The sequence below is a fragment of the Hylaeus volcanicus genome, chromosome 8, assembly GCF_026283585.1.
Source record: "Hylaeus volcanicus isolate JK05 chromosome 8, UHH_iyHylVolc1.0_haploid, whole genome shotgun sequence".
NCBI lineage: Eukaryota > Metazoa > Arthropoda > Insecta > Hymenoptera > Colletidae > Hylaeus > Hylaeus volcanicus.
Window position 1 is genome coordinate 1,762,548 of NC_071983.1, and position 22,793 is coordinate 1,785,340.

The 22,793-nt window shown below is 44.5% G+C and overlaps 1 protein-coding gene across 2 annotated transcripts in view; it reads left to right on the plus strand.

Moving 5' to 3' along the window:
- Positions 1-22,793, plus strand: part of LOC128881450 (telomerase-binding protein EST1A-like) — a 112,209-nt gene that overhangs the window by 982 nt on the left and 88,434 nt on the right. For both annotated transcript variants that reach the window (XM_054132489.1, XM_054132491.1), the window contains exons 2-10: positions 195-627; positions 711-1,002; positions 1,082-1,363; positions 1,447-3,458; positions 3,539-3,617; positions 3,701-3,811; positions 5,191-5,415; positions 5,528-5,589; positions 22,423-22,568. In XM_054132489.1, the coding sequence (XP_053988464.1) occupies positions 195-627; positions 711-1,002; positions 1,082-1,363; positions 1,447-3,458; positions 3,539-3,617; positions 3,701-3,811; positions 5,191-5,415; positions 5,528-5,589; positions 22,423-22,568 (3,642 nt within the window). The remainder of the gene's footprint in view (positions 1-194; positions 628-710; positions 1,003-1,081; positions 1,364-1,446; positions 3,459-3,538; positions 3,618-3,700; positions 3,812-5,190; positions 5,416-5,527; positions 5,590-22,422; positions 22,569-22,793) is intronic.

The window sequence follows — 22,793 nt, forward strand, 5'->3', positions numbered from 1 at the left end:
TACGTAATTATATATGTATATAATTTATAGAGTTTTGTAGGTTTTTAAAAGTTTTTTCCAATAAAATGGTATAGTTCCTATATGACTTTACAATAACAATTTTTAATTACATATTTTTTTTATATAATTAAATTTAATGTATTTGTTCTGATATTGAAAAACAATTTTAAAAAGTAGATATAAATGAATTTCAGATAATACAAAATTGGAAAAGGATAGATCAATGGGAATGCGTGGTGGAGGTAATAGAGCATCTCAAGCTTTATATAGGCCAGGAAGTGGACCTCTTCGCAAGTCTGGTAGATCTTCAGATGATTTAGATAATGAGAATCTCTCGCAGGAGAAACCTAAGTCTAGCTCCGTCCAACATCGTTTGAAGCAATCACAACTCAATAGATCCAATCAAATGCTAAACAGTTCACCATCTTCTCAAGTTGAAAATGTAACAGAAAAATTGAATGATCTAAATATTAACTACAGAACTACTACAAATATTGATCAGACACCGAGTTCTTCTCAAAATAGTAATTCAGGAGATTTAAGAAAGAAAACTAAGAAGCCAGAACAACAATTATATATACCTAAAAAAGTAAAAGAAGCATTGGCTGAACAGGATACATCAAATAGGTGAGTCTTTAAAAAATGTTTTTGTTTTATCATCAGGGAGAGATTATGTATCAATTAAAAATATTATTATCTTTACTTCTCAGGTCTCCTAATCAAGGTTGTTGGGATCGAGATCAAGACAGAGAACTCAGCGAAGATCGAGATTCTCATTCCAATCGTAGCTATAAAAGTGATAGTCATCGTAATCGATCGAGTGGTCATAATAGACGAGATAATGAAAGCGGAAGTAAAGGCAGGGACGATCATGGGAAAAGATATTCGGGAAATCGTCGAAATCGTCATGGTAATGAGAACGAGGAGCGCTGGCGATCAGACTCTCCTTTGTCTAGCAGAGGTTACGGAAATCGAAAAGATAATTCTCGTGAAGTTAGACAGGTTCGACATAATTACGATGTGGTAGTTAGATAATAGAATTATAATTCCATTTTAATGTATAATATCTTCGTTTCTTTAGGGTTCGGAACCTCTTTTTGTAACAATGAATCATGTGAATGATTTTAACCGCACTAGAGATACGCGTAGTGTTGAACCCGCTGGACATCTGGAAAAGTTTCAAGGCAAACCTCCTTCAGGCAAATGGGGTGGTACGAAAGATACTTTGCCAAAAAATATAAAAATAGAACATTTACCACCCAGGTTACAAAAAAAATATCTTATGGATAATGGTTTACCATTGCCATCAACAAATTCATTGCCTTCAGAAGATACATGGAATGGTAGTAGTGTTACATTTCAGGTAAATATAATTACATTTTACCACCTTTAGAAATTCAGTAAAATTTTAATAACATTTATTAAATATACATTTATTCATTACAGGGATCCTCAAATTACAATTATCCACCTGCAATGCAACATTCTCAAACAATGCAAAATTTACCTCCATCTGGCCCTCTACCTCCTCAACCTAGCTGGTCCAATACAGTGCCAGCACGAAGTAGAGGTAGAGGTAGACTTAGACCGGAAGATTTGGAGAGTTCAACAAATATTTTCAGATGTGTTACGCCTGATCAATATTCGGCTCCAAGTTCCAGGTCTCATACACCAAGTCAAGAATACATGCCAAGGTCTTACGATCGTCGTGGCAGTAATAGCACTATGTATACTAGTATGGAAAGCTTAAGTCGAGCTGATACTTCCTTGATGCCACCACCACCGGCGGTGTCACCTACTACTTCGGCATCCAGTGCAAGTAAACGTCAAACTTCACCTGACACTCATCGTAGAGGAGTATCTCCGTCTTCGATTTCTCACCGCAAACACACGCAACGGATGAGTAATAATGCGCCCGAACGTAATATAGCACAGGAAAAGAAAAGTAGTCAACAAAATTTAGGCGTCAGTCCATCGAAAACTGAGACTCTTAGTACCGAATTAAATACATTACCGGATCACCCATTTGATTGGAATGAAGAAGTTGAATTAAATGAAAAACTGGAAGCCGAGCGGGCGAGTCGCAGTTCTTCTGTATTAAGTTTGCGTGAGAATGTCAATATGTCAGGCAATGAAACCTCGACAGCAGGTCACACTCGACGTAAAAAAAAAAAGCGTGACAGGAAACATGCGGCAGATCGGAGCAACAGCAGAGATAAAGTTCGAGTTAATAGTCGCGATCGGCAAAACAATCAACAAAATAGAGAAAACGATAACTATAACAATAATCAAAAGAACAGTAATAGCAGTAGAAGATATGATCACAGAAGGCGTAATATTATACAACGTAGTCGTGAATCTAGTAAAGATAGGAATTACCGTGGTAGCAGTCGAAACTTTGATGATCTTCATAGACATAGATTGTCCGATCGGTATTTAGATGAAAATTGGAGAACAGGGAGAAAAATGTCAGCTTGCGATTCTGACGATGGACGACAAACACCTAATGTTTCCTCTCATGCCGCTACGCTATCAAATACAACTTTGAATGCGGCAACACATCAAACATCTCCTAGCGGATACAGTAACTCCCAACCACCAGGTGTTCTAGTGTTGCCTGATACTAGCCAATCACCACCTAGTCATCCAATTCCAAGACAACAAGGACTGCAACAGCAAAGGACATTATTCGATCCCAATAATCCCAATAAACCTATCGTTGTTACTTCACCCAATAGCAGAGCTGCAATTCAAAGAGAAAATGAAGTCGTATCTCAAAGCCCAAATGTGCCTGTGTTCCAGTCACATGGAGGTATTGCTTCAGCACACCATACTTTTCAGGGAACGCACTTAGAAGGTGTGCCGCCACCATATATGACAAATGACCAATTCGGTAATACAAGACCCTCGTGGTATGATCCTTGCTCCGATAGTTTCCGATCAGCCAAAAACCATTATTTACTTTTGGACATAGAACGCGCTGATAAAGAGTTGCAATGGATATTAAGTTCTGGTGGTTTGACAACAAATTGGGAAAGGGTTTTGTACATACGGCACTTTCTACAAGAAAGTTTGAAAACTTTGCTTGAGACTGATATCAAATTTTGCCAAACTGAAAATGTTGAACAACACTTTTGGAAAATACTTTTTTATAATATGATTGAAATGCTGCGAAAAGGCATGCCTAAAGAAAGTTCCGAGGGGCGAGAACATTATAAAAAAATAATGATGAAGATTATCGACGATGGTACCATATACTTAGAAAATTTGTTAACTGTCCTTGAAGCCAAATATGAATTTAAATTGGATACGTTCGTTGCATCGTCAACTTTACCTAAAGGTCTTGGGATCTTGGGTTTAGCTTTAGTGAGCGCGCAAAAAATATATTTATTTTTGGGTGACCTGGCGAGATACAGAGAACAAGCAAATGAAACCAACAATTACGGAAAGTCTAGGCAGTAAGTGTCGATGACAAACAACGTTACCATCCTATTGAAACGTGCATTTTTTTTTACACGGAATTTAACATATTTTTCAGGTGGTATTTAAAAGCACAACAACTTAACCCAAAGAATGGCAGGCCGTATAATCAGCTTGCGTTATTAGCGCATTATGCTGTACGTACTATTAGAGTATAGTTAATAATTCAACGAAGAGAGAAAGAAAATGAATAAATTTCAAAGTTGAATTTCATTTTCAGAGACGAAAATTGGATGCGGTATATTATTACATGCGATCACTTATGGCATCTAATCCTTTCCATTCCGCAAGAGAGAGTTTAATAGCGCTGTTCGACGAAAACAGAAAAAAGGTACGTCAAATGTTCAGATAGTTTATTTAAACGTGTATTAATACTAACGTTAATAATATTTTAATTTTGTTTTGCCGCCAGTATCTACATTATGTAAGTAAATTTCGATACTTGGTGTGATTTCTTTAGATATCAGTTATAATTAAAGCTTAAATTAGTTCTCTGTGCTATCTAATATACTTTTTTTGTTTCGCGTGCATTTAGTTTTTCGTATCAATGTTCTTACGCATCATAAGCCTCGTCGCACGCTTACGATTATTAGTTAAACATATCAAATTTATATTTCTCGCACAGTTACAATCACGAATAGGCAATTCATTCTATGCTTAAGTAAAGTCGATAGCGTAACTAACGATTTGAAATAGTAAATTTTAATACTTCATTTGTACATTGTTAATAGACTATAAAAAGATATATAGTTCGAGTATAGTTCACTACATATTGCTATAGTATTTGCTATAAATCAAAGCACTGTATCTAGTAGTTACCAGCACCATGTCACACACGACATTAGCATGCAATTTTTTTTTTAAATTTTCACTGAAACAAAGGTACATTCATTTTACAAGCTTTTTATAGCGTCGAAATACAATGTTTGTACCTGCTTGTAGTATTTGAGAGATTTTAGGGACAGCTTGGAAAGTACTGATGTACAGATTACAGTGTTTGACAAATTCAAAATTTTTCTTTCGTATCCAATATCCAATGGGTGGTCCTTGTAGAATTTCCGGTCCTCTCGCCAATCTGGAAGTAGAATTACATTATCACTATTATTAGAATTACGGTATTTACTGAACAATATCCAATTTTGTAAATATTTTTAAAGAAGAAATCACCCATAAAAAGTATCAAAACGGCTTTTAATTCAATGAGATCGATAAAATATCAGTTTGTAATATTCGCACGGAATTTTCCCGCCATTTGTTCGTAATAGACAAGTTTCAAGCAGACAGACGAGCCAATGGCTGCTTAGCGCCAAAAGATCGTGCAAACGCTCCAGACTAAAGAATATTTTCTGGTTTTGTTCGAAATAAAAACCGTGTCGAAAAGTTTTCTGGGTGGTTTTCTCTTTATAAACGTCTACAGAATTTGATATTGTATTGTGAATTTGTGCTAGGAAAAAGATTCTTCGTAGAATTGCGAAAATAATGCGTGAGTACACTCTGCGATTTTCTTTAAAACTTGAACGACCATATACGATTATTCGAAATACAAAATTTAGTGAAATTATACATCGATATAATCACGAATGATAGATATTTTAGAACAGAATTTTTATTGATTAAAATGAGCTCTCATTTACGCCATACACTATGCTGTCCTCATTAGAAATATACAAGTAATCATGCAGAGATTTAGTATACATTTAATTCTGACAGTACGAATCCACGGAACGGAAAAGAAAAGAAGAGAGAGAATGGAAGGAAAGAGCCAGGATGAAAGAAAAAGAAGGTGCAAACAGCATCGGGGGAGGACTAAGGAGGGAAATTTGGTTTCATCCTGGTGGAAGACGAGTTCGTCGTACAACTACTGCAGCCACTGCCAACGAAACGAGATTGTCTCATAGTGACTTAGAAGATTTGGCACAATTGAGTAGTGTCGAGGTAAGTAGTTCAATTTCTAACGTAGAGAAGTCTAACATGTAAATTAATATTTTATTCTGGTATGTTAATTATACTAACCAGAATAAGATATAATTTATGTATTTTGTTTCAGGTGAACAAACGTTTCGTCACATCTTACCTTCACGTCCATGGGAAGCTAAATACCAAGATAGGGTGAGTCAATTCATTCTATACTTAAACGTTTTACTTAAAAATTGATCAAACATTCGTAGCTACATATACGGGCTCTTTCTAAAAGTTTTAAACTATAAGAAAATCCCCCAAAAAATGGAGTTTTCCAAAACGCTAGATTAGAATGCGTCCTTAAATGTAGCGTTTAAGTCAGTCGTGAAGCAATTACGTTTCGCGCGTGACATCCGGGCGATAAAGGCTCTGAATAGAGGCTTTTGAAACGCAAAGACGAACAGAAACGAAATATTCTGCTTTGTCGGTGTTCAAACGCACAGTCAATAGGCTAATACACCCTGCGGAAACGATGTGTAACTCTCAATGCGTTTTGCAAGTCGTGTTTTCGTCTAACAATGTTTCTGCACATCCGTGCGCCGACCAATGAATCCCTGGTAACTGTTATGTTTTCCTGCGTAAATATCCCTGGAGAGCTAACCGCGTACTGTTAGTTTAACGTGTTTCCGTGAAACATCGCTAATTTTTATACCCACTGTATTGTGCGTTTCAAAGCCTGGGGAACGCCTTAGTTTGTTCTCTTCCGGTGGCTACAAATCTTTTAATTTGATTAATACTAGTAGTCAGTAGAAATTAAAAAATAAAAATTCCTCTTTATTCTGTATCTATTATTCGTATGAAATGTCGCGAATCTCTGTCTTTATTATTGTGTATATATCGCCAGTACACTTATTTCGTTGAACTTGAATAATTTACTTCTCTTAAGTTTGTTCAAGCAAGCGTGCACACCGTATGTTCACGGTTGGTCATAATACTACCATGTACTGTCGTTTATTATGCAAGCAAAGTTCTAATGGCTCCCAGTGGAGCTATAATGGGGGGTTCCTATCTCAAAGGGCTTGCCGTGTGTAACTTTGGTTGCTGTACAGAAGGTCTTAGTCCATTATTAATTGCGCCATAGAGGTTTCGATACTGTCGTTGCGTTACTGTTAGCTCGCCAGTGTCGCGGCAGATACTAGCTATTGATCTCACTTTAATCAACGTCCAATTAATCAAGCAATCCTGCTTTGGTATTTGGTATGCTCAAGTATCGAACTCGTACTTGGATGATCTTCAAAGAACGCTATCCAATTACACGTCGTCAGGTGTCTCGCGTTCAATGTCAAATAGCAAGAAGTACAGTTCCTATCTCGGTTCATAATTTTACTTATCATCAGGGCCACATCGCGCGTGGAAGTGTTCGCCGATTTTCTAAAATTAGTTCTGCAATTAATCACCCCTCGTAGAAGGATCGCTGGTTGCATCTTCATCAATTTTCTTTCGCGTCCAACCCTTCAGGATGCTCGTGGTCTTCTTATAAGACGAAGGGTCACTCATAGACAAGGCTATTCCGGAAATATTCCTCGGTAATTAGCGGCGAGCAATTAGCAATCGTAGAATCCCAACCACTGGAAGTTAAATTTAGACGCATGCTGCGCCGGCTCGCGTCTATCTTTTTCTTTTCTTTTTCAAAATCTGATCGGTTCGAGCACGGTACACGTTTGCACGGTGCAGTCGATTACTGTGTCGTTGCATAATGATGGATTATTCTTCTTCCTCGGTGACTGCTCGTGACCTTGGCCTTTCGAAATTACTTTCACTGCTTCCTGGCGCACTTGACTCGAGTTTCAGCGCTGGTCTTGCTCGGGAACGTCTCGCGAAATGGAAGACAAGTCGATTTTAGTATTGTAATCTCTCTCCCTCTCCCCATCTCTTTGTTCCATCTCTTTGATCGTCGGTTCGTATTCCCTTGCCCCATTTTTCATTTAGATTCCTACAGATACATTATCTATGAATTAGGGGTCACCTAATTTAGAAGAACAATGTGAGAAATAGTAAGTGAAATTGGGATACCGAAGTGGGGATCTAACGATAGTCGAACATCCAACTCGAATAGTAGCGTTAGTCGATCGGTATAAGCTGCAATAAAAGCAATGCCCTGTTGATATCTCGTCTGCGATCAAATTCTCGCGCTGGATCTCGTCTCTCTTCCTCTCTGGTAAACATCGTTAATTATTTACGCGCTCGCAAATCGAAGTTGTCAGGCTCTATCGCGATATCATCCTCAAATCTCTTCGAAACCGTCATCCTGTCTCGTCGTTTCCTTCTCACGGCGAAGACACTCGTCCCGCCGTTCGTCTCCCGCGATCGATCCCGGTTGTGCAAGTTTACGGCGTTGAGATCACCGATCGACACGCCAGCTCGACATTGTCACGGGGAAAAGGAGCGAAAAGGCTGTCGCTGGAGCTGCATATATATACATATAGTTTGCGATGTTTACGCCCCGTTGGAGATCGGTAGGCTGTCTCGTTCATCTCCGTAACTTTGAGCTGCGGTTTCGAGACCTGTAGCTAGTCCACAGCGCGCGCTGGAGCGAGCAGAAGATGAAGAGGGTTGCACACGGTGTAGCTCACCGGTGGCCGAGCCGATGGTGCGGTCCACTGGCTGTCCGACTGCCCGACATTTGCATCTCGTAAAACGCTTGCACACCTTCCTTCGTGGCGATATTCGTCGCTCTTGACGCGTCAAGTAGCCCTCTGTTTTATGTTTCGCGGATCTTTTTCGCGTTGGTTATCGTGCCACTGGTTTACGGAATTATACTGGCAACGTCGACTCGCGTAAAAACGATCTGTTTGAGTTGTCGTTGGTCATTCTAGACAGTTCGCAGACAGTTTAAGCTATTAACGTTGTCATTCCCCTTTTGCATTTAAGATTGCGCGAAGCTAGCTTGATTCAGGATTCACGAAGATTTATAAGAAATTTCTCGAGTGTCGAGCGGTAGATTTTTCTTGGGATATTCTGGGATGTTAAAGGCGAAAATTATTCAAGGTAGTAAGGTACGAAGAGGTGAGCGAAAACGCTGAAGCTCGTGCCATTAGAATGAACTGGGGGAAAAAATAGCGTGGCAGCAAAATTTCATCATGTATTCCGCGTAATGGAGAGCGAACTCGATACTAGCTTATTAAATGTAATATTCGAGGCTATCGCAGCTTCTCGCAACGTGATATTAAGCGTGCCATGAGAACGCCGTGGAATGTAATAAAGAGCTAGTAATCTGAAAATATCACCCCATTTCCAACGGTGGGCATCGACGGCGAATTCTTCAGGGTAGACAGCAGTCTCGAGCAGACTGGGCAGAATGAAATAGCTAAGTAGCTAAAATTTAAATTAGTAAAGGAAGAAGAATATATTGTACGATTCTCCTAAGATAGCCAAACGCTTCGCTATATAATTAGCAACTCGCCTGAATGAATTAACGAGATTCCCTCCCTATTCACTTTCTGGGGGTAACCAATGTTAACGGAACGGAGGCAATCTCGGTCTCTCGTGAAATTTGTTCGGAAAACAGAGGGTGGAAAATTTTGCTCGACAGCAATACCCTCGGTTGGGAAAGTAAAACGAGTTCCATTGGCTGGGGCAAGAAGCGCTCGACGCAACTTGATTGCGGCGCGCGGTCAGGAGGCCCTCGCGATTAGCAATCCATTGCGCACATAATCATAATGAAATGTATCCACTCGATTCTTTCCCTCTTTTTATTCGTTGTTTTCGTTCCTCCCTTTCCGCCGCGACTTTCCTCCGTCCTCGTTCGTCGCGCTGGTTCCCGCGTTTGCTCTCTCCTCGTTCCTCAGCGGGCTTCGCTCGTGATCCCTGGAACCCTGTCGAGCTCGCCGTGGACCGACCAGTGGCCACGTACGCCAGCACGTAACTTCGTGTTTTCTTGCACGGCGGTAAAAATGTTAATTGACAATTGCGTGGCGCCACCGGCCACCGCGTCCCGTCCCGTCTTCACCCAGCCTACCCGACGCTCCCTGATCCTCCCCCTTGTGTGTACCTGGTGTCCAGACCGTAACGACCTTGCCTCGGTGCCTCGCGCACCGTTTAATTGTCGCGACGCGTCATACGCGATAGCCGTAAAATCGCCTGTCGCGTCGATATGACCGGACACCGTTTAAGCTTCGCTCCAACACCTTGTCGCGTCCTCGATAAGGAACTCGGGAGTGAAATTTGAAAAACCTTGGAGCAATCTCGACTTGTGGTACTGTAGATAGCACTAATAAAAAAAAAAAAAAAAAATAATAATAATAATAATAATAATAATAATAACATAACATAAGCTGATTCCTACGTATCTATCGGCGACAAGGAACTCGTCTTTCACTCTCCGTTGTAAGGGAAAGCCAGAAACGATTCAATCGTCGCGTTGGACGTTGAAGAGCCGCGGTGGATGTTTCGTCGACGCGTTTCCCTGTCTCGTTAGCCGGCTTCTCCTGCGGCACGATCACAGTTCGCCGGTCACGGGCCTTAGAAACTTTTCATTTTGCTCGCGGAGTTCCCGGGCATAATTGGTTTCGCGATCAGGAAGCGAATAGGGGGAGATGCCGATGGGTGGAGCGGGCGCAGGGAAGGGTTTGTCAGTTCGGCGGGCTCCGGCGGAATATACTTACGATCTGTAATTGGAATTGGTAGTGAACTGGGTGCCATTGGTTAGGTGGTTGTTAACCGCGCGATACGTGCGTGGCATAGACGTGCGCACCGGTGTGTCTTCACGGGGGAGGGAAAAGGAGCGTCGAGAGGGGTCTATGAGGAATCTTACGCAGGCTCGGATTAAGATTCTCTGAGCTGCGACCATCGGGAGACTCTCTGTACTATTTTTAATAGGAAAAACATGTTAAGGGAACGTACGATTAATTTTTGCGAGGGCCAATTATCACCAATTACAGATTAAAATACAGAATTTTAATTTACTAATTTGGATGCACATAAGAGTTCGAATATCTTCTCGAACAAAAATCACAATAAATTGTTCTATCGTACTGTGTTATATTACGTTTAAACTAAGAATATTACGTACTATTTTTATGTAAATGCCCTCCATGTGAATATTCTATGCCATCCATACCCTGAAGGGTTGATTTCTGTAGCCACAGCTCTCGAGCCTCGATCCGAGTCTGATTCGTGCGGTGTTGTTGCATTGCGTTGTTGCTTGCGAGTGCCGTAATGGATTTGGCTCATTACCGACCGAGCATCGTCCTGCTCTCTTGAGTTATACGCCCTTAAGGACGACTTCTATGCAACATGCCCTTTCGCGAACTGTTTCCACCGCGTCGAGATATACCCCCTCGTCGTGTCGCGGGTCGCATTTATCATTAAGCGCGATGCGTCTTTATCTGGCGCTTTATAATACCGAGGACGCTTCCACGGACAGCCTCGTTCGGAAATTTATGGTCCAAACGAGCCGCGAGCTGGTCGAAGGTCTCCTCCAGCGATTTTGCAACTGCAGGACCAAGTTTCACGTTTAGAATCGTCCTTCGACTTTTTCCTCAACTTAGAGGTTACTTCCGGTAATCACGGAGGACCGTGGCACACGTAACGACGCGGTAATTAAACTCATAAATCGGTTTCGCGACGGCGCAGAAGGTAGGGATCGTCGTTTCGTAACACTTGTAAAGTAAGAGGAGCCAGTAGCCTCTTTTATCCGTCGGCGTGAAGCAGCAAGAGAGAGAAAGAGAGGCGGAACGAGGACGAGGCGAAGGAGAGAAAGAAGGAAGGAGGCAGAACAACGTCACATATACAGATGCAGAAAGTTAAGTAGTACGAGTGTAAGATACGCTATAAGGCCTCGACCGCTAACACACATGGATTCTGATGGTCGTTTACCTGCGGGGCCCTCGAGTGACGACCCCGCCCGCTTCAAGGACACCCTTGGACACCGCAGCCTCGGACCAGAACCCAGCCATCTTCAACGACCGACTGCACATATGCATCGTGCCATGACTATCTGGATTCCTGTTGCCTGTCGATAGATCCCGATAGCCGTTTCCAGCCTCCACGCGCGGCTGATGAACCTGTGACGAATCTTCGCGCGATCTTCACTCGCGTCCCTCCCATTTTTCCTGGAACACGATAGCTGGTAAAAAATATAGAAGTATCGAGAATTCATTCGATTGATTACTAGAAGTTAAATGACAATGTTGGCCATGCCTAGTCCCGATTTTTCATTCGAGACTTTGAAAAATAATTACGTCCAGACGTCTAAATCCAGACCCTCGCAAGGATTAGACGACATCGGAGACTTTCCTCCTCGATCCTTTTATTCAAAAGGATTGGACCCCTCCTAGCTGCTGGAGATTCGCTCTTCTCTCTTGGCCGAAATAGGATGCGCATTTTGATAGAACGGCATCATCCCTCTTTCGTAGGTAGCTTTGTACGCTGAATCCATAATGGATGTCGGTGCTCTTCAGCCCCCGAAGGGAATCCTTGTTTTACCTCTTAATTGAAAAATCGCTCATCCACGGGGGAGAAGGAATCCTCTTGGATCAAGCAGCTATTTTCGGCGAGAAATGTTTCTCCTTGTTCTTTGAGAAACTGCGCCATACAGGTTGATCTCTCGCTCCCTTCGGTTGTATTTACAGTCAGATCTCCGTAATTCGGGCCCCCGTTGAGTCGAAAGCTTCTGGCAGTCGAAGGTTTAGTCAATTTTCATTTTTCTTCAAAGCCAGAATCTTGGCTAACCGGAACAAGAAATATAGAAAACGTAATTGAATAGGCATCGCGAATAAATCACTGTATTATTTTTATCCATTCCACCTAATATATTTCGCGTCCCTTCGACTTCGACGCGACCTGGTCTGACTGTATTTATTTTCTACGAGGGGGCCTGGGAGGGTCGAGTTACCTGTTGTAGCAGGCGTTCAGTTCCTCCCAGAGGTGTCTTTGGCATGGCCAGCCAGGCCCCACTCTATCACCGGTTCTTGACGTACTGGATAATGCACTTGGTAGTAATAATGCCTGCTCTTAACTCTGATTTATGGCAGTCAATAAAGAGATCATCTATAATACAGCGTGGGCCGCTTATTAGGTCCGTTGCCGTTGGATCGCTGATGTGTTTACGAACTCTGTTTGCTCGTGGAGGCTCCCGTTCGTCGGCATCCTCGTTCGCCAGTCCTGAATTCTCAAACATCGTGGCATATCGGTTTCCTAGCTCACGCACGCCTCGCGAGAAGCGCATCGTCGCGCATCTGGGGTGCTCCAGGAGCGAGCGCAGCCGCTGATTAAGACCCTGGTTGGCTCGACCGCTTTCCAGAGCATCCGTTTTAACCCCGCAATCTCAATTTCTAACGAAAATTGCATAGCCACTCGCGGTGCAACGTTACGTTCGGTCCAGACCTCCGCTCGAACGGTTCTTCCACGGGATGATCGTCCGCCACTTTTTCCCGACCCTTGGAAACGAGCTGCGAAAATACCGCGGAGCTTCGTGGAGTTTGTTACTTTTACTTGTTGTGATTAGAAATGAAAAATTTTTAATTTTTTAGAGACTTAGAAAAGGGGATAGTCGCTAGGGAAAAATTTAAATTTCAACTTCCATTGAATAGAAAATTTCAAAGCCCGTGTGTTTCGAGGCTCCGGTGAAATATTAGCGTTGCTTCCTCGATTTCATGTGATTCTGGAAAGCATGGTTAGCTCTTCTCGGAAAGATCCCCTCGTATTACACACGGAAGAGTACCCCACGCGGAAGGCTGTAAGGGGTAACTGTCTGCTCGACGTATCAGTCGAGTTACTTCGGTATCTGCTCCGTAGACGATAATAACGAGCCTCCAGGGCTTGACACCTTATTACAGACCTCTTGGATTTCCTCCAGTCGAAGACATGCTCGATTTACACGTAATATGTGTCATTCTGAAACAGACTTCCTGCTATACCAGCTGCTTTGATTCCTTTAACTTGAAATTACGCGGTATTGGGTGTGGTGGAGCTAGCGGTACTCTAAAAATATTGATTTTTTCTTTAATTCTTCGGTGTACCATTTGCTTTAGAATCTTTAGAATCTCGGATCGGAGCGATGTTATTTTTGGAATGTCTTATCGAAGCTATCCGAGAGTGCATATTAGGGCTTAAATGTACAATTAGCGATAATTATGGCGTTTCAAGTAAGTCGTAGGTACGCGCAGCCATAGACGATACAGCGGAGCATGGGAAAAAGTAATGTTTCCGAGAGAATCCTACGAGAGTTATCATTGCACGCGTTCAGTAATGAGGAGAAGGAGGAACTAATAACTTAACCTTCTTGTGGTACCCTTGAAACAGTGAAAACATATGTCAGTGCGTTATTTCTCACGCAAGACGCCCTTGACGTTGCTCTTGCTCAATTACGTATAAATTCTTCTTATCCACGTATTCGCGCTAATGATAATAATTACATTTTCTATGCCGAGCATTTCCTGCTTCCTATCATGGGAGCTTTATTAATTCGAAACAACGATGTATTCCATATTATTAGAGCGACTATTATACAGTTCATTAGCTCGAAATCCCTTAACTTTATAAAGTAAAATTCGTACAATAATAGATTGCGACTGCGACTAATACATAAAAATCATCGCTATCTCTTCGGTTTAAAAGCAGATCGATTCCTTCGACCGCGTACTCGAGATCGATATCTCCTGCTCTGATTAATCGCGTGTCATCGAGGGACTCGAATGATCAATTTTAATATCCTTCGAAGTATCCTGTTCAGCGCGAGGGAAATATGAAGTCTGCTTCTCGAAGATTCGCGACCGTACAAAAAGTTACCTCAAAGGGCTCGTCCTGCTGCTTTTCTCCGGTCAAACTAGCGTGAATGCACGCGAAGATAAAAGGACCACGGACGGTCTAAATTGAATGACAGGATATTTATGGGGCGACTCGAGACATCCTTTATTCGAGATTTCAATATCGAGGCCCATCTTTTCTGCTCGATCGGGACAAAGGATCGCTTTCGTTGGCTCGATACAGTTCTTAATTAGATCAAGTTTTGTGCTGCCAATGTCAATTTACACGGTCTGTCACAACTTGAAATTAATAAGTTGAACGAACTTTTCTCCGTTGGGGTCGACGAACCTGTGACGAGTCCTCGTAGGACCTTCACCCTTATTCTCTTCTTCGAATGGTAGAAACGGCTGGCATTTACGGATTCGTTGTTCGTCCTTTTGGTATTTACGAGGCCGGTTAATTAATTAGAGCAAGTCGCTCGTCGTCGTTACTCGCAATTAATTCCCTCGATGAAATCATCGCGGTATTAGCATCTCATCGAGAAACGAGTCGATGATCCGATAAATCTAGATGGTATCTCGATCGACGCCTACGCGAAATGGAAACTCGTTGTCCGACGATTTAATAATAGGAGAACAGTATCGACGATAACGACGATCACGAGCAATCGTGTCGGTCAGCGATCTTCGCGGTAGGATCTCGTTCACGGTGTCGGCGATACGTCAATGGCGACGATCGAGCTATTTAGATCACACGGTCGAGATAAAATTCGCGTACATTATATGTATATTTATCGCGAAGGGTTGATATTGATAGGCGATTAATCTTCGCTCGCCATCGCCGGTCGATTGGATGCCAGGTACGAACGATGGAAAATCAACGAGACCACGGGCAATGCGTTTTTCTTTTGTCGCACGCTTGTTCTTCGACATTTCGTCGTGGACTTGAGTAAGCTTCTGGTTTGTTGCGAAGCACCGTCATATTTGATCCAAGAATTAAACTACAAGCAGCTAAGAATTAAAATCGTCGAGCACCCAAGGATACCTAGAGTGTGAGAGACGTTCTCCCCTCGGGTCAAACGCGACCCGGCGACAACAAAGGTTACCACTTCAACCTATCGAGTACCCAGGCGAACGACTACTTCTATCGTTTGAGGTCCGAATAAAATCAGTGTTCCACGTAGCCCATCCCCCCTGTCAGCGACACAATTGGGGCCCCGAGCGATGGAACCTCGCTCGGGGACTGGCAGAGCCGGAAAGTCGTAGGAAGAGGGAGAAGCGGCTGGAAGAAGGAGAATTGCACTTTAGGGCATAACGGCATCCCCACGACCCACGGTCGCCGTGTCACGGCGCCTGTGTTTCTGTGTCGGTGCGCAAAGCGTACCATCGCGGAGTCGCGAGGTGGAAACGAGGAGGAAGCGAAGCGTGGCGGGAGAGGGACACACGGGGATTCACCTCGTGAGCTTTCTTGGTCGTTCGGGGACTGCGTCGATGCAGCGAACATAGCCCCCTCGGCAGCACCGCGTTGTCCCATCGACATCGAACGGCTCTATGACTAACAAGTTTGCACTTTAGCGCATAACGGGGCATGCCGGCGTGTTCCATAGATCATGGTCCATGACCCACGGATTGCGTGGGCCGGGCACTATAACCATTCCTCGCCGATCCAGCGACGGCGTGGCCGCCGGTACCACGAGCATTAGGTTTCCAGCTTCTTCGTCTTACCTCTTATCCTCTCCGTCGCGTGCAGAGAAAGGGGGGCTTTCCCCGCGTCGCGGTCCCAGCCTCGACTTCGCTGCTTTTGATCGCCAGATAATCGCGCTAACGGTTCGTCCTCGAACTTCCCTCGGCGCGGGCTCCGCCATTTTTTAAAAACTCGATCGCGAGTCGTGCGCGCATCCTTGCCGAGGAGGATGCGTCCGCTGAGCTAGATTATCGAATTCGGAGCTGCTAGGCTCATTTTTAGGCTCCATGGGATCGATGTGTGTTTTGGTAGCGTTTGATGCACAGCGAGGCTCTGAAGCATTCGTATTTCTTTGGGTTTCTAGGGTATACACGCTGTATGCGTGACGGTAGCTATTCTAGGGAGAGTGTGGGTACGGTGGCTGACTGAAACTTCTAATAGTCGCCAAGTTATCCCCCACTGCTTCTTCATAACTTTCGTTTATGACACCACTTTCGTAACTAGGAAGCAAACGATCTTCCAAATCCCTTCGTCTTCTTTGGTACTTGTTCCAAAACCTCGTCATTTCTTTCGCATTTGCTATATTCTCAGCGAAATGCGGCAATAATTCTCAGGCGGCATAGCGGTAAAACGTTATCGCCAATATTTCTGAAACCGTTTACGCGTATTCATCATTGACGAAACGCAAGCCTCCTTTTTGGCCGCGGGGTTATCTTCGTGTGTCGCTTGTGCGTTCGCTCAAATTTATCCCCGGCAAAGGTCGATCGAAGAATGCTATAAATCGCCCCCGGCGTCGCCTACTCTTTTCCGTGCCATTGCCCAGTTCTCTCGATAAGTAACTGGTAGTGTCAGAGGAAAGCGTACATCAGGAAATCACCTTAGCGCGGTAAGGTCGTCTTGTAAGTAAGAGGCTAAGGTCAGGATGCCAACGCTACCGCGTAGTACCCCACACAAGGAGACCTTATAGGCTGTGACCAGCTACATTGCGACCATTGGCACCTTTCGTTCGCTCGATCGAGTGCTCCCTAACCCGTGACGATCGTTCGATTTCGCAGCTATCGCGCGAATAACGCGCGACAGGTACGCTTTCCCAGTGGCTGTTAAAGGCGGAATCAGCGACTGATCTCTAGCACCTGTCGACGCTGAAGCCGAGGGAACGCTTTTTTTTTTAATGTGTAAATCAATACCGCTACATTAATTTCTGAACCATCCATCTACATCCGCAATCTAGGCACGAGTAATACTTGCAATAGGCGAAACGGGCCCCTCTACTTCTTCCGGAGCGAATCTCGGTGCGCCAAGGGTGTTATCGCGAACGTATCTCCCGACTGAACTAATAGAATCGCGAGGGAAGTACGTAAAGGCAGGATACGCTCGTGGCTGGTCGACCGTGAGCGACAGTTTCACTGTCGTGAGAATGGTCTTTCCATTCTCGGCGAAGGCGCCTCGAAGCGGTCGTTGACAGTTGTTGACGATCGGACGGCGCCTTGAACGTGAAAGGAGTACGCATTTATCGCAGCTGGCACGGTTCACCGATAGCCACACTGCAAGCGCAGCCTTATTAAGCCTGCGTAACTCTTGCACGACGCATGGTAATCATGTTTTTAGCGTCTATCAAAGCGCCGTAAACTTAATCGGGCGTCGCACACACGGACCGCCGAGTTCCGAGTTCTCGTGGGCCGCTGGTGCATCGGTATGACGATTCTTCGGGTTTAACTGCGCTCGAACAGATTTATCGTCCCATCGATGCAAGTTTATGCGCGTGCTTTGACACACTGTCGTTGAATCTCTGTTTCTTCTCCACCGACCGGTGTTCCCTGCCGAGAGAGAAAAGATCGCGACTCGTTTATGATTCCTGTTTCTCGAGAAACTTTGGAAAATGCGAAGTCTCTGATTCAGAGTTCTCGTAACTCGTTTGCAATTGCACCGCTTGAATACTTTTCTCAAGGGTTTCTCGAGGTGTGACGATCACACTCCATTCATTAGCAGGCCCATCTATCTCGTAACAAAATTAAAACTGTCGTTCGTCTCAGCGACGATATGCACGCTCAAAAGGAGGATATTTATGAACCAGCTCGTCCAGTCCTACAATTAGACCCAAGACTCCTTGCAAATCACCCGTGGTCCTTCCCACGTGCGATCAAACCTGAGACCTCTGGCATAGAGACTCGCGGACCAGGCGCGAGCCGGAAATAGAACAATAAAGCTTGCTCGGAGAACAGCCACTCTACGTGCGACGAAGAATGCCCTTCGGTGTTAACAATTACAGCCTGTTTACGACGTGGTCGCTGGAAAGTCAGAGCAGAGGATAGCACGCGAAGCGTCTCTAAGTAGCGAGGAACAAGCAGCAAGGCGTTGTGTACCTCGCGTGTAATTGCAACTCGCAGTGTTGCATGGTTGAGTTGCCATCCCCTTCGACGGATAAATCGAAGATCGACGAGTAATTGCGAAGATTGCCAGCCGGCGTGTTCGAAATAAACCGAAAGGTGGTCGAAGTCGATAAGATATCGACGTCCTAATTGCAGATCTATCTCGAGAAGTCAGGAACAGCCTTCCAGCTATGCGAAGTAACTATTCGGGTGCCTCGGAATATATAGCGCGCGTTAGTCACCTCGTTCCTTGACCATTTTTTCATCTGTTTGAACGAAGCGTATGCAGCGATGCGGAAGATGAACACGTTATGCTGATACATGCGGAGAGAAGGCTAGGTTCGACTGCATATGTTGCATTTGTTCCTGGTATCATTGATGGCTCATATTTTGAAACGACTAAACTTCTCCTGCGCAGCTTGAATTTTATTTTTCTTTTACAATCGTGTGCCTGAAAGAGTTAATAGATAGGCCGTTTCGCGATGCTCTTCGGTAAACAGTCGTGTAAACCGGTCGAAGGGTTGTCGCGCGTCGTGAGTCCGCCATTTCGGAAACGCTCGGATAAAGTTATTACCGTAAAGCGCTGTAAGCGCGTAACAAGATCCACCTGAGATCCGTGGATCCGTTACAGGATCGAAACAGCCCGATGTTGAAATAAACAAGACAGCCGACTAGGCGAGAGGTCGTGGAGTCTCGCGACGGCCATCGTGAAATTGGAATATTGCCAGCGTAGCTGCGGGTCCTTAATAAAGATGGTAGCTTTACGACCATGTTTCGAATCAAGCCCAAGTCTTCAATGGCCCCTCCGTACGACGACTAACGCCTGAACGATTATAAAATATAGAAAGTGAAACTCCGCGTTTACTTTCAATTTTAATAGAAATTATTCGAACGTGGATATATATAACAATGGATGGACAAGTCGATCTATCGATATGTTTACTCGACCGTAATCAAAACTGTTAAAACGTCATTATTAATCGAGCAATCGTACATGGTTGAAAGCGCGCGGGACAACCTGACCGTGCATCGATCCCTGATGGAGATAGGTCGGAATTGGGTTGAAAGACACGGGCGCCGTGACGAGAGTTCTCTAGATCGGTAACCCAAGGGAGGTCGACTGAGACGTTAGATGCATCGCGGCGCCACGAAGAGGAGAACGAGGTTGTGGGAAAGATAGCGCCTCCGGTACGTGAGATCTCAGCGGCGTTTCTCCGGCTGTGTTTACCGTGGGTGCCTGTTTAGTAGGTCTCACGGGAGCACAGACGTTCGCTCCTTTATCATTCGAGTTCAACGAAGCGAGATCAACGCTGGCTAGATGACCGTTCTCGCGCTGCGGTATCGTCGTTAATTTCTTCTTCTCCTTTTGCGAGCTTATCCTCCCAGGAGCGTCGAAATCATCCGCGAATCTCTGTCTCGGCAGCCCCGGCACGTTGCTTCGACGACTTTTACGAGCCTAGAAACGAATGCACCCTTGGTCTCCCTGTGCGTTTTTCATGGTACGGGAGGAAAGCGCGGAAACAGTAATCGAGCGAATTAGTCGAGCAACGCTTCCAAGGGGCGTTTATTCGCCGAACGGACCCTATGATCAGGCGAATGATAAATGTTCGAAACGGGGAATTGAACAGTACCTTGGTAACGTCCTTTGCATTCTGGTCTACTTCGACTCGGTGCTCGCGTCTCGAGAGTCCCGCATTATCGCGCAGAGTTGCAAATTTATGATGATGCAAAACCCCATTAGCAGAGGTGGTATTAATTTCCATTTTATCGGATATACTCGAAGAACGCCGAGGGCCATTATCGTCTCGGTTTTTTGAAAATTACTCATCGCTGTCCGGAGAACTCTCGAGGATCGACGAGTGTATTAGGAGGGAAATTAATTTCTATTCTATTAATTGCAGCCTTTCGACTCTAGAATAAGCTCGATTTACAAGTTAGCTTTCATCGTTCATTCTCCCAGACAGTTTGAACTAATTTCTTGCTTACGTTTCTTTCTTCCTGCGATAGATTACGTTACCGTAGAATCTTATGAAATGTAATGTTACTTTTTGGGGCGTTTATTCACCGTACAGCTGTCAGGCCTGTGATAAATGTTCGAAACGGGAGTTTAACAGTACCTTAGCGGCCCGGGGTCTCTTACATTCAGTCTACTTCAACTTTCCTGTTCGTATCCCAAGAGTCCCACATTATCACAGAGAGTTGCAAAATTTATGATGATGTAAAACTGCATTAGCATCCGTTAAAATTAATTGCCAATTCATCGAGGTGCACATGCAAAGCACGAGGTGTCTTGTTTTCTCGGTTTTATGAGAATGATTCATCACTGTCTGGCGAAATACTTTCGGTTAACGATCGCGCTAGTAGGGAAATTAATTTCTGGAAAATGTTTAATATCAAGCATTTAATATTGCACCAAACTGTGCGCGAGTTGTTTAGGTGCCCCTCGGTGGCCCGAGTTCCTTTGCTTAGAATAAAAAATATATCGTGTACATAACCGATCGAAGAGAATTTTCCCTGCGGACCAACACGTCTGGAAAGCGACCCGCCCGAATCCAATGTTGCCACGACTCGATTTCCATCCGTAATTATCGGTCGAAGATAGAGGAAGCGATCGACGCGCCATCGCGTGCGACGTTATTTCCTCCGCGCGTCGTAAAATGCAACATTACCGAAGAACTTTACAAGAAAGCAAAACAAATTAGCGCCGCGAGTGAATTATCTAGCATCATTTCATCGGTTACGCAACCACAATTCATCCAATTAGGTGAAGTCCTTATCGGTCTGATTGCTACGCGTCTCCTTACCAGCGCCGCGTCGTAATATTAGGTCTATCGTCCAATTAAAATAATCGTAATTACAAAGTTCACGTGCACGAGCACGGCGAGCTAGGAACCCTTCGGGGTGAAATAAATTTTCCAGTGCCGGAAAAACATCGGGACGGTTAATTAAATCCCCCGTGCTCGGGCGCATTCTTCGCTTAGCATCGGATGTTTTTGCTCGCCACGCGTCTTATCGAGGAATTCGCAAATAAATAATTTGATACTCTAATTGAAGCGGGCTGATACCTCGTACGCCTCGTTACGGGCGTCCCTGGAATGCGTCGGCCGTGTCGATCGTAAGAAAATGATGGCGTTATTGGGCGGGCTCTGATAAGTTAAGGACAACGATAAGACGAGTTATGGCTAATTACTGGAACACGGTTGGCGAGATGCTCGTCTCCAGGACAGCGTCGACAGAACGATAGGCAGACTGTCTCCATGCGTGGGAGTCTCTTTAGCCAGGCCGCCAAAACAAAGAAAAATAGCTATCCTTATTTTACGTTGGTTGATTCTCGTATTAAACTCAGCGAGATCTAAATTCACGGAATTGTTATTTTCGAGCCACTTGAAAGCATGCAAGAACCCCCACTATCAGTGTTTGAATACCCCAGCAAAGTAAACAAACAATCGAAGAATAAGTGGTATTTTCGAGCACTTCTTGCAAAGGTAGTCCACCGCATATCTCCAAAATGGCGAGTACGTGGCACGCAGGCCGCGATTAGGAACAGCTCCTCGGATGTGGGTGTGAGTCGGGGCAAAGAATTTGAAGTGGACTCAGCTTCCCTCTAGAGTGTACCAGTTTGTTCCGGACGAATTATCACGTCTGATGTATCTGAACTCGATTCAGACTTGGCAGAATGCAGCTCGAATAACGCTGGACGAAGTTCAAACGCGCCGACGAATGGTTCCCTCTTTCGCGAAGATCGCGTTGCGGGACTGGTTTTCGTCCGTTCGCGATAAAATTTTGATCGTTGTGACGATACTATTTGTTCTATGGACGCGTGACTGTTCACGAAGGAATTTCAAATATATCCGCAATCTGGGGTAGGCTGAATTACGACGACTCTAATTTAAGGCTTCGACGAGTCACCGTTTGGAAAAAAGGGGTCGTACTACTCGTCGTACCGGATTCGCCTTCCGATATTTTAAGGTTGGTCGAGATGGAGGTCGATGTCCTCATCCAGACCAAAATGCCTGAAATATGTACGATCCTGCCGAGTGACTGATACGTGCCACGGCTGGCTTTTCACTTATTCATACTCCCTTCCCATTCCAGTCGATTGTCTGTCAGTCGCGACGTTTGCGATGTTATTTTAGAGAGATCGAACGAACACCGTCGTGGCCACTTTTATCCGATTATCCTTCAACATCGCGGTTGACAGGGTTGAACGTCGGTGCTATTGAGCTCGAAATTTGTGTTTCAGAATGGAGACGTTCCAAGAGGCCGGTGTACAGATGCTAAAGGAATTCCGAGCGCTTCTTCAGCACTCGCCGCTGCCGCTTCCGGGGGCGCGGCTCCTCCAGCTTTTGGCCCTCAACATGTTCGCCATCGAGTCGACACAGCTGAAAGGTAAGTAGAGTATCTTCTACTTCTAATCGGAGCTAATCTAGCCTCGAATGTGGAATAGGCTGAATCGCGAAGGAAACCAGAAAATCAATTCGACCCTTCGTCGGTTACTCTGCGTTGTTAATCGTAAGGATCGAGGGATTGGTCGCGGAAAGGAAAGGCTTGTTCTGGGTACGGTTTTCCAGGGAACATCGACGCGCGAGTCGGACCGGTCACGGGGCGATAGAT